The sequence below is a fragment of the Clupea harengus genome, chromosome 10 (assembly GCF_900700415.2).
Source record: "Clupea harengus chromosome 10, Ch_v2.0.2, whole genome shotgun sequence".
Lineage (NCBI taxonomy): Eukaryota > Metazoa > Chordata > Actinopteri > Clupeiformes > Clupeidae > Clupea > Clupea harengus.
In genome coordinates this window covers 29,780,486-29,793,313 of record NC_045161.1, presented here as the reverse complement: position 1 = coordinate 29,793,313, position 12,828 = coordinate 29,780,486, and the positions used below count along the sequence as shown (strand labels likewise).

At 43.9% G+C, this 12,828-nt stretch overlaps 1 protein-coding gene across 3 annotated transcripts in view; it reads left to right on the top strand.

Annotated features, from left to right (window-relative positions):
* Nucleotides 1–12,828, top strand: part of si:ch73-63e15.2 (protein strawberry notch homolog 2) — a 66,729-nt gene that overhangs the window by 8,161 nt on the left and 45,740 nt on the right. For all 3 annotated transcript variants that reach the window (XM_031574749.2, XM_031574750.2, XM_012815607.3), the window contains exon 2: nucleotides 6,503–6,700. In XM_031574749.2, coding sequence (XP_031430609.1) covers nucleotides 6,590–6,700 — 111 coding nt within the window. In that variant the 5' untranslated portion in view covers nucleotides 6,503–6,589. The remainder of the gene's footprint in view (nucleotides 1–6,502; nucleotides 6,701–12,828) is intronic.

The following is a 12,828-nucleotide window of genomic DNA, read 5'->3' as shown; positions in this document are numbered from 1 at the left end:
TTAAGTCATTCCCCTGGCAACCTAGTACCATGAAGGATGATCTTCTGACATGCTTGCAGTGGGAAGGGCAAGGGGGAGGGTGGATTTCTCCCCCCTCACTCACTAACATTACATTGATATCACAGTGATATCGTGCTCCATTGATTTTCTATGATTTTTCTCAGGATTGTTTAATGTTTATGTGAAGCCATCCGCAAGTGGTTGTGATCACTTTGAGCCCAAGACGGCCTTTTATTGGCGAGCTGATTTTGAGAAATGAAACTTTGCAGCAAACATTGTTTCCTGGTTACCATGGTTGTCTAGTTGCTATGCTAGCTAAATAACCTTTAAATAACGGTTTAAATGGCTGAGTTCCATTTGCATGAAATGATAGCTAGTTATCTAACTGATGTTAGTGTCTCCTTGATGTAACTTAAAATTATTTCAGGAGAAGGTAGAAACCTTTAGGGTGCTTGTGCAGCTTCATATACAAGTTCACATTCACACAATAACATGAGCTCGTATTTCACACGCCAGCAAATAACAAGATGGTTCCCTAAGCTGGAGATGGCTAGGATAGTTCATAGCCAGGTTAACTGTTAAGATGGTTCCCTAAGATAGAGATGGCTAGGATAGTTCATAGCCAGGTTAACTGTTAAGATGGTTCCTTAAGCTAGAGATGGCTAGGATAGTTCATAGCCAGGTTAACTGTGAAAAAGAGAGAGATAAAAAGATCCATTCATGCTTTACTTAGAAGAGTTACTGTGCGCGTTACTACCAGGCGAAAACAAAATAGTGTGTATTAACCGCAGGGCTGCAGAATTTCCCCAGTGTTGCAAGAGGAAACACTCCAAATATGAGTAGCTTTGGAAGAGAAGAAATGAGTGGATGGAAGCTGTAAGCAGGGCGGAGTGGCTGTAGGCAGAACCACTGCACTGCACTGCACTGATTTGTGTATTTTCTTATGAGAACTAAAACATCGTTAGTAATAGACATTGCAGGAATCATGTCATGATTCATGTTTTTTTGTATGGAAGGCCCTCCTGCTTCCTCCTCACTGCGTATTTGGCTGTGTGCTACTCCTTGAGTGTTCTTGCCGGTCACAATCACCCAGATGAGTCACATTGGCCTCCACTGATGCTTCACACACACACACACACACACACACACACACACACACACTGGAGTGGCCTTCACTGATGCTTCCTGCTGGCTTGTGATACAAAAGGGGTACAGCTTCTCTCCCCTTTCTGCAAAAACACACAGTTAGGCAGAATGTGTGTGTGTGTGTGTGTGTGTGTGTGTGTGTGTGTGTGTGTGTGTGTGTGTGTGTGTGTGAGCAAATTTGTATTGTCTCCTTGTGATGTGAGTCCATATAGATTATGATGAATTATCGCCCCTGTACATAGCCCCTGTACTCCACCAGAGATGGCTCCATGCCTCCTGTGCCCTAACCCTAACTTGGTACTCCACCAGAGAGCTCTATGCCCAGTGGGGATGTAAATATTTATCAAACACATAATCATATTTAATTACTGCACACGCACACACACACACACACACACACGCACACACACACCTCAGGCTTCTGGCCAGTGTGCTGTGGCAGGGGTGGTGAGGGTCACCCCAGCTGACAACGTGAACTAATCCCTTTAGACTTCCTCTGGATCAGCGCTTAAGGGCCACCCAGGAGCAGCCTGTCTAGGATGGAGAGAATGAGAGGCAGTGTGGCGCTTATGGATGCAGTCGCCCTGAACCCCACAGCACCACCTCCCAGCTCCACCTCCCTGAACCCCACAGCACCGCCTCCCAGCACCACCTCACAGCACCCCCTCCCCGAACCCCACAGCACCGCCTCCCAGCACCACCTCCCAGCTCCACCTCCCTGAACCCCACAGCACCCCCTCCCAGCTCCACCTCCCAGCACCCCACAGGACCCCCTCCCCGAACCCCACAGCACCACCTCCCAGCATCACCTCCCAGCACCGCCCCCCAGCACCACCTCCCTGAACCCCACAGGACCCCCTCCCCGAACCTCACAGCACCCCCTCCCAGCACCACCTCTGTCTCCAGCCACAGCAAACAAAGTGGATAGCAAAGTGGCTGCTGGAGTGAAAGCAACATAGCGGCCAGTTCAAATAGGTCTCTCTCTCCAGCCTTATGCACCTTGGCCAACATGGCCATTTACATGTGACCAGTGGCGGCTCCTGAAAAAATTCTCAGGGGGGTCAATATTTTTGATAATGATTAAGGCGACCCATTTAGTAGGTGCTGTTGGTAGGGAAAACGTATGGCCAGAGAATGTGTATTAAAACCGGATGTCGTCACTTTAATCCGGTCTCTGGTTGAATAAAACTTTTCAACAGAAATGGACAAGGACCTTTGATTTATTCTTTAGGAACCATGCCGATGCCTGACTTTTAATGTTGTGTGACGTTGTTGAAGTTCAAGTTCAACATTAATAGCGATTGAATTACCCTTGTGTCGTGTAATCGCTAGCGGTAAATAAACGTTAATAACTTGAATGACTGATTAAGGATATATGTTACACATCACAAACACATGTAATCGATGGGTTTTGGGGGAAATGAGGTAATTGGTTAGCTTAAATTGCAGTATCTTAGGCGAGCTAATTGACCTGGCTAGCTATAGCGGAATTAACAGTGCTAGCTTTGCGTTTGGTCATATGGCTTCGTAAAAGTTCGGTTAACAAGTCACTTGTGTGTTTAGTTGTATGACTTCGTAAAAGTTCGGTTAACAAGTCAATTGAGCATTAAGCCACCTGACTATAATGGGTCTATTCATATCAGCATGCTAACGTTAGACTTATTAGCAGCGAGGCTAGCTAGCTACTATGTGTTCCAATGGATTGTTGGTCTAAGCGTTAGCTTCAGTTAAGTCCTACAATAGGACAATACTCTGCAACATTCGTGTACCACATGGACAACTAACCGAGTCAATGTAGACATAGGTTAACAAGTCACTTGTGTGTTTAGTTGTATGACTTCGTAAAAGTTCGGTTAACAAGTCAATTGAGCATTAAGCCACCTGACTATAATGGGTCTATTCATATCAGCATGCTAACGTTAGACTTATTAGCAGCGAGGCTAGCTAGCTACTATGTGTTCCAATGGATTGTTGGTCTAAGCGTTAGCTTCAGTTAAGACCTACGTGTACCACATGAACAACTAAACGAGTCAATGTAGACATATAAAAAATTGTGTAGATAGCTTTATTCACATAAGCCGTATAACTTCACAAAAATAATAATAATTTAAAGAAAACCGATCGTTTGCATGTCAGGCGATCAACACAACTTCTCAACTAAAAAGTAAAGGTCCTTGTCCATTTCTGTTGAAAAGTTTTATCCAACCAGAGACCGGATTAAAGTGACGACATCCGGTTTTAATACACATTCTCTGGCCATACGTTTTCCCTACCGACAGGTACATTAAGCAAGACAATTGTATCAATTTGTTGGCCGATTAACTCATACAGCAATACCTTTTTGTCCACTAGATGGCAGCACACAACAGAAATATTTCCCCTCTACCTGCATAGCTAGAGTAGCTAGTTACAGGTGGAAAGCTATGGAAGAAAGTTGCATCCAGGAGCCTTCATAAGCAAAAATGATGTGTCCTCACGTTAAATTATCCCACTTTTTCATTATCCACATGTCTCAAATGTTGTATGATGTAACATAGCTTTAACAGGACACATGATATGTCCAGTAACAACATAAAGAAGGGGGCAACATATAAGTCAAAACCAACAATATTTATTGACTGATCTTGAAAGTATTGGCTTACAAAAGCAAAATAAGTCATCACATAGAAAATAAGTCAGTGTTAGTGCAAGAAGCTAACATTCACACTGTGAAACCTATGAAAAGTGACAGTGGTATATCGAAATACAGGCCGCGTATTATTTCATGAATTAATGTTGTATAAAAAAACTGTGTCTTTAAAAAAAACTCGGCTACGATCGGAAATAATTTGACGGGCCAAAAAAAATCGCTGGCGGACCACAATTGGCCCAATTGGCCCATAGAGAATGCATTGAGAGCCCTGTTTTGTGAAAGAAATGGATTTAACATGAGAGTCAATGAGAGAGATCTGGGGCGATTTCCATTTCGCCCTAAATCGCCCCAAAAAGGGGCAGGCCATTTTAAGGCCATTTTTGCCTGACTGTTGCCTGATTCGATAATGACATTCAGAGGCAGAACAGACGGTCTAGCGGTAGAATACGACAGAAAAAAAAATCTCCTTTTCCCGTAGGCAGTGCGTCGCCCCAATCACCCTTATGGACAAGCCGCCCCTGCATGTGTCTGATCAACATGCAAATAGCCTTCTCTTCACTTTCCCCTTTTGTCTGTGAATGGGACGGTAAGATAAACTGCTTCTCTGTCTCTGGAGTAGCCTATAGTCTGTAGTAAGAGCATCATGGATGACATCATGGGCGATGATTTAAGAGGCAAGCATGCTGGAAGAGTAAATAGGGTCCTTGTGTGTTTTTGCTGAGTGAAGAAAAAAAGGAGCCACTATAATTGTGGTGCACTCTCTGCAGACTGGCTTTCCCCCTGCTGTTTTCCAGTAATGATGATGGTGCTTTACAGGAAGAGGATATTTGGGAGGCCAATAATGATCAGTATTGATTGTCTCCTTGGAGACGAGGAGGGCAGGCGGGAGAGGGATATGACGGACACCTCAGGTTGCTAAGATGCTGCCGGCAGCTGCATCGGTATCTGGGAAGCGCTTTGATTCCAGACTGATATGCAGACAAAAAAAACGTTAGAGGACTGCTGGGAAGCTGAGGAGGGAGCCGCTTTAAGCAGCATATCGCACAGATGAATTCAGCCTAACCAGTCTAACTGATTTCCCACAATTTGCACAGCGCCCATGCCTGTCGCACTGTGTAATCTAAATGGATTCTGGGAATTTCTCCACCCTGAACCAAGCCACTGACGATTGTTGCGTAATCTCATTTGGGAGAAGCAGGAGGATTGGTCCATCCTGCTGACCTGGGCTGGAGCTGACTGGCTGAACCCGTCCACAGTCCTTTCCTCAGGGCGCTTTGTTTGCTGTGTTACCATGTGGTGCCACATGGGGTCCTCACAAGGCCTCCATTCATGCCCCCACCCCCCTTCGCTCATGGGCGCTCCGCTGCTTTTCTGGTGCCCACAGCAGCAGCCTCATATCCCACCTGGACTGGCTGCACAGAGGCCTGCTTATGACGCCCAGGGGCCTGACCTGCTCCACCCCCACACCCACTCCCACCCCCTGCCCTGTGGAGTCACACCCCTACACCCCACTTCCCATCTTTATGATATAGTGTCCAATAGTGTCTTGTGCCCAGCGAGTCTGAGGCTGTGTGTCTTTATGATATAGTGTCCATTAGTGTCCAAAAGTGTCCTGTGCCCAGCGAGCCTGAGGCTGTGTGGTCGGGGGGTGAGTGGAAAGGCTAGCGGGGAGATGAAAGGGGGAGTTAATGTGAATGATGGGGACGATGTGCAGAGCCACTGGCGGCTCGTGAGGCTTCCTCCTGCCCGGCTTAATCACCAGCAGAAGGGCACTGAGAGGTAGGAAGGGGGCGTTGAGGCAGCCAGGGCATAGTTAACATTCACCCACAGTGCTAGGTGTCAGTGCCTAGTGCTAGGCGTCAGTGCCCAGTGCCCAGTGCTAGGCGTCAATGCCCAGTGCCCAGTGCTAGGCGTCAATGCCCAGTGCCCAGTGCTAGGCGTCAATGCCCAGTGCCCAGTGCTAGGCGTCAATGCCCAGTGCCCAGTGCTAGGCGTCAATGCCCAGTGCTAGGCGTCAATGCCCAGTGCCCAGTCAGTGCACTGCATCTCTCTCACCACCACTCTGCCCTAGTTCCTCTCATGTTTAAGACGTGACATCAAAATAGGCTTCTTAGTTGGGCTGTATCAAGAATGTTATGTCATGATCAGCACACAGTATTCTCAAACATATCCCAGCGTTCCCAAACAGATCCCAGCGTTCCCAAACAAATCCCAGCGTTTCCAAACATGGCCAAATGAGCTCCGATATCCTGATGTCCTCCCAGACCAGGGGACACACTGGTGAAAGACCAGACAGCTGATTCCTCACATTACTGCCGTATCACAGACATGTATTGTCAACAATAGTTTAGATTGCCTCAGGCGAGTCTGTGTTGTCAGTAGATTCTGTGTCAATGTCTTTGTTTTTATGACTGGCTTTCCTGTTTTGTGTCATGACCATGCAATTCTAGGTGATTTAGTGACCCTATGCTTGAATTTCATTGGAATTGAATTGACAACAATACTCCTTGTATTCTAGCTTCAAACGAAATTACAGTGAAAAAAGTAATCATGGAAACCCCCACACGTGGTCAGGATGAGTGGACTTCATTGAGCAATCATCCCTGATATTTTTAGGTTTTGTGTTGCATCTGTTCCTGTGTGTGTACACATATCTTTCTGTATGTTTATGTATGTTTGATTGTGTGTGTGTGTGTGTGTGTGTGTGTGTCTGTCCGTGTGTAGGTCATGGCGTTCCTGTGGCACTAGTCTTGGTCCTCCAGGTCGTGTTGAGTGGGCAGCAGCCGTGATGAGCCAGCAGCTGGCTGCCTGATGCCCTCCCTCTCCTCCACGCCTCCGGTCATGAACGCGGAGAACCACATGCGCCCTGAGGGACCTCAGCTGGACATGGGCATGTACAGCCTGGCTTCCCCCACCCTTGGGGTAAGTCCCCTCCTACTCGCTCTCTGTACCAGGCACACTTTAGAGACCACTCCATAACACGGCTGCAGGGCAGGGGAAGAGAGTATGTACAGATAGTGTGTACAGATAGTATGTAAAGAGAGTATGTACAGATAGTGTTGTAGGTGAAATTGGTACCAGCCTCACATGGGAGTACCAGACTATGCAGGTAACTTACCCTGTGAGCAGGCGCCGGGTGAATGTGGGTGCAATTGTGTGTAAATTGTGATACCGTCTTTGCGAGGGCCACCAAGACACACTGGTTCTGTCCTTGCAACAGCAACAATATGTTGGTAATCTCACCCGATTGGACAGGCATCAACCATTCAACACAAAGGCAGATTAATTAAGTTGAACACCTAGGGGGCGCCACACAAAGTGTAGTGTCCTCCACGTGGTCAAAATAATGATAATCCGCAAATCAGTCTCGTTAAATATTTCAGTCTCATAAAATATATTATACTATCAATTCCGAACTCTGATTAATAATTAAATGAATAACTACAACCAAAGTTACCTTATTAATAGTATGGTTGAAGGTCATTGGAATTCTGAATAGAAGAGGTTGGCAACGTCCATTCTTGTGTAACATTAAATAGACCAGCGTATATAATCAAAGTATTTATTTACACAATGATAAGAAAATAACACACAATATGTAATCTAGCTAAATGTAACTAACTAATGAATTGAAGGAGTGTGGGGATGTGTGTGTGAGCGTGTGAGCTCGGGGTTGCGCGAGAAATGCCAGAAAGAATGTGTGTGTGTTCCTTTGTTTGATCACCGCAGTTCCGCGTGCATGTGTGTGTGTGTACGCGAACATACATGTGATGTGGAAAAGGATGAGCCTATGTGCAGCGCGAAGTTTGAGTATTACTTTCACGTGCGTGGCTATGTGAAGGCCAATGTATATGTAATCGTGCGCGATTAAGATGCCATGTTAGAAGAGGGAAATGGTTAGTGATGCATGCAAGACCCGATGTGTCTAAGAAGCAATCCTAACGATAACCCTTAGATGGTGTGGCGAAGCCAACTACCAACTAACAATGAAAATATATAAACAGTTACGTTCAGTAAACAAAACATATGAAACACATGAACAATGGCATGTAAACAGTCTTATGCTTAGCCAGGTTGTGAATAGCTAGGATAGCTAAATGCCCAGTTAATGTCAGAGTTACCAGTCCTTTGGGGAAAGTGTTGTGCTGGTCCGACGTAGATGAGGCAGAGAAGAGATGATGCTGTCCGTAGATGGAGAAAGTTGTCCTTGCTGCGATGTCTTTGTTTCACTGCAGTTTAGGTCGGAGGATTTGATCGCTCGGAATGTTGCAGTTGATCACGGATCTGTTCCCTTGGCAATTTAGCTAGCAGGTCTATTGTTAGCTGCTTTCGCTAAACTTACTTCGTCTCACTTAGCAGTTCGTTGACTGAGAGATCTTAGGCGTGTGTCGGCCGTAAGAAGTGAGAGTGTTCTCTTTGTTGTGAGAGAACAAAGACAGTTGTTCTTCACCGGTTGACGGTGTGCTCCACGCGGTGCTGGAGGTGAGGAGAGGTAAAAAGTTGCGGGTGCCTGGCTGAATGCAGGCAGAGAGAGAGGGTCACATCTGGGGAGATGCGGCTATTGTCCACGCTCAGGTGGGCGTGGTTAAGAATTGCATCAGGTTACATTTTTATGATAGGGGAAAGCTTACGTAGGTACCGGATGAAACCATACGTAAGTTACTTATTGAAGTCAAACACAATGGACGAATTCCAGGTGTACCTACAGTGTGTACCAGTGACGTGCGGTGAGGTTCGTGGCTGGTGAGGCACAGAAACCGGAAGTGATTACGTCATTCCGGTCTCTAGTTGTTTAAAACATAGACATGTATACATACAAGTTATTGTACAATCGTTTTTTTTTTTTATTGTGATAAGTTATCGGCTCAATACTCAACTGACTTGTTAACCGAACTTTTACATAGTCATACGACTAAACACACAACCGGAGACGGTTGTGACGGTGGTCAAACAGGGGACTGACGAACACTGCGATTGCTTTGTTCTTTAATTCCTGTCTCATACACAAACAGTTGGGATAGGCAGCATTGCTGACAGGCAAACTTCTTCTGTCTCATTTTATACAACACATTAATCAAATAAAAGTAAACCAGTGCACAAACAATTCGAACAACCATGCACATATTATATTACACACATATAACACACATATTTCGCTATTGGAGCAACATACCTGTATCATACACAAACAACAGTTGGCATACGCAGCATCTGCACAAGTAAAATAAAATGATAAAATACATCAGGTTCAGTATGGCAGCACTGTTAACTAGCTAACGCTAGCCAACGCTAGCTAACGGAACGTGAGGAATGGGAAGTTCCCAGCGAACTATAGCTAATCACAGTGTGTATATGTAATGAACCTCGTAGTCAAGTGAAAAATACCATCAACTTTCTGCCCATTGACAAAACTGCTTTACAACCCACACAATACATACTAATCATAGAAAATACACGTTACATGTCGAAGTTGTCGACATTCACTGCATCTACCTATCTAAAAGTTTACAAATTGTGATGGTCATTTTGCATAGTGGACCTACCGTTGACAGGCAAACTTCTTTGGTCTCATTTACAGTCCAGACATTGTCACATGTTGAGAAGAGATGACAGGGAAAGAGCGAATTATCTTCTGTCCCGTCATTTGAAGCAAACCTTTGAGCTCCGGCATTGGTCTCCCATCATTGATCATTTCACGTTTGGACTGAAAGTCCAGTTTTGAGAACTGCTTCAGCTTAGCAATAAAATCTTCCATTTTCGCCGTCAAGTAAAAGTGTAGAAGAAGAGCAACGTTCCCAGGGTAGGAAATTTACATATTTTTTGGGGGGCAATTTTTGCCCCCACTTACTGAAATCCAGGGGCATTTAACAAGAAATTGGGGGCACTTTTAAAAACTTGTGAAATAACATTTAACCTTGGTTCAAAATAATAAACACTTATTTAGGCTTACAGTATATGAGCAATTGTCATCAAATGGTAATAATAAGACTATTAGGCAGTAGTCTACAAATTCAAAGTGTTTTCTTAGATTTTTTTTTTTAACAAAAACCAAACAGAAAACATAAATCAGACAATCATATTCAATTTGATTCTTATTTCTTTGTGGTTATTTATTGTTATTATTAACAATCGTTTTTTCTTTATTTTTTATAATAATAACTATATTTATGGATTTTTGTGTTACCTTTAATCATGTTGTACCTACCATAGTAGGCCTACAGGAAATACAGATAGGACTGGTTAGCTAGCTTGCAAGCAAGCCTTTGTACCTAACGCACTATCAGAGCTAGCTAACGTTAGCTAACTATCAATAAACTAGCTAAACCGAACTAAATCAAAATTATTATTACTAGTTATCATTCACCGTAGGCGATGGTGTGTTGCTTGGCGTCTGGTGACGAAAGGCCATGTATTTCTGTATGTTTTCGCTCCCCTTGATGAAGTCAGCAGAATAATTCGCCTGTGCTGGATTGACAACGACTTTGGCAACTCATTGTCCACAAGTCCGACATGCCTTCAAAAAAATGTGGGTCTTTTTTTCGCCGTAGTCATCCTCCACCCCAAGCCAATCTAGCTTCCAGTTTTCGACGGTCGCTGGGTGTGTGAATTTTATCTTTTAGAACCTGAGATGGTGACAGAGACTGTGTTTGCTCATCCTCATTTCTCCTCACTCTCGCAGTCACGGGTCTGATTAAGAAGCGCTCCAAATATTTTCTTTGTTAGAACGTTCGGTTCTTCACGCACACGCAACAATCAGTCAAGGCGAAAATCAAAACATTTAATGGCAACTGGACCGGGTCATAGGCTACGATGTTTTTGCCCTCGTGTATTTCCGACGCTGAACGTTCCCCAGCATAACCCCGACAGGTGCGTTCTCGCACGCCCCCTTCATTGAGGCAGAGGTACTGTGTGCCTCACCTACATGATTTTTCAATGCGTTTTGAGCTCAGCTCAAAGGTTCTACGCATGCGCATGCATGCGCAAAACCCAGTTTGGAGCGATTGCGCAATGCTAGGTGAGGCACTGCCTCACTATCTCCCATAGACAATACATGGTGCCTCACCTGACCGCACGTCCCTTGTTTTCTCCCGTCTATTTGAATAGGACATGCGCAAATTCAGCGATTTTTATAAAAATGCTCGAAATGATTGGAATCATGCAGAAATTACACCTATACCACAGATTAGTAGAGAAATATGAATATTTATTTTATTTTCTAATTTTTAATTTTTTTTACTTTTCAAGATGACAGGCTCTGTCTCACCTGCCTCATATGACCGCACGTCCCTGGTGTGTACAGAGAGTATGTACAGATATTATGTACAGATAGTATGTACAGATAGTATGTAAGGAGAGTATGTACAGAGAGTATGTACAGATAGTATGAACAGACAATGATCCAACAGTGGTCAGCATAAAAGCATTCTGGTTTATTAAAGTAATTTAGCCATGTCATCCACAACCCCTCCGAAACCACCTGAAGGTGCATGGAGAATGAAATATGTTTTATCCAGTAAAGGCGTGAATACATCTATAGAAACTGGCTCATATATGGCATTTTGTTCTGGTGAAAAAGAAATGTCATGTCAGAGTTCTATCAGTTTCCATTTCTTTCAAATGTGTCTTCCACTTCCCTCATAGAAACACATTAACTGCTGATGGACCGCCACACTAGCAGTGGTTAAAACATGCACTTTCATTTTACAGCACTGGACATCACAGCACACACTACAGAAAAGCTCCTGCTCAATGACTACCAAGCAGTATTTACCCAAGCAGTATTTACCCCAGCAGTATTTCTTGCAAATGCTCATCATGATGAAAGTACAGGGATTTAGGAAGTAATACTCCCTTCTAATATATATATATTAGGGCTGTGAAATTATTACATTTTTTAATCAGATTAATCACAGGTTTCTGTGGATTAATCATGATTAATCACATATTTTCTCGGTATATTTTTGTGAGAACAAAAAGATTTATGACAAAAGACAGATATATACATTTAACATATGTTCTTTTTTTATTCATAAAAAAAAACAATGGTGCTGCAACTGAGCAGTTCTTTAGCAGTTATCTTTGCTATTCCATATGGAACATTAATATAATCTTCATCCTAAACAGAATTTGGGCTTCTTAGCCATTGTATGGTTGAATAAAACATTTTTCTTTTCTTTTTAAATCAAACAGAAATTATTTGGGCTTCTTAGCCATTGTTTTTATAGGATGTTTGAACATTTTTCTCTTTTTTGTTAAACAACCATTAACCACACCATGACACAATCTAATGCCTCTAAATGCCCTTTTACAGCAGTCTAGTCGCGGCTATCATATTACGTGCACTGTCTATCCCTATAGTGGTCGTTTTGTCTTCAATTGCCCAGTTGCTTGCAACAGTTTGGAACTGTTGTGCACATGCCTCTGCAAAGTGGAGCTCTTCTGTTTTCATGCACGTTAGTGTAAACGACTTTAACTTCCATTCGTCGGTGATTAGATGTGCAGTTACACCCAGGTAGTTATCGTTACTCACAGAAGTCCAGTGATCCCCTGTCAGCGCCTGATGTTTCGTAGCAGCCAAGTCATTTTCCTTTTTTTTTCAGCTTCATACAGCTCGTGGATTTTTGTCATTATTGTGCGACTTTGCGGTGCTTTGATACTCGAATCCCCCGTTGCCACTCGCACAACTTCGGTGAACCCCTCGTCCTCAACAATATTAATCGGTCTACAGCTTTTTGCAATCCATTTGGCAACTGTGCTAGTCAACTTGTCACAGGCACACTTGATGAGGGGCCTACGTTGTTCAGTGAGGGTGGTTTGGCGCATTCCACTTTAACTCCCCTCGCCGACCAATGCATGCATCGCGTTGAGGTGGTACTTAAGGCTGGTATTGCTACGGTGAAACGATAACGTCTTCCCGCAGAGTGTGCATATCACTTTGTTTTTATTGAATGTTCCATCTTTGTTTTTTTGAAACAGGAACTTCCCATTACAGCGGCGACTAATGCAGATTGGGCGGAATTGTGGGTATATTGGAAGCTCATTTTGCGCAT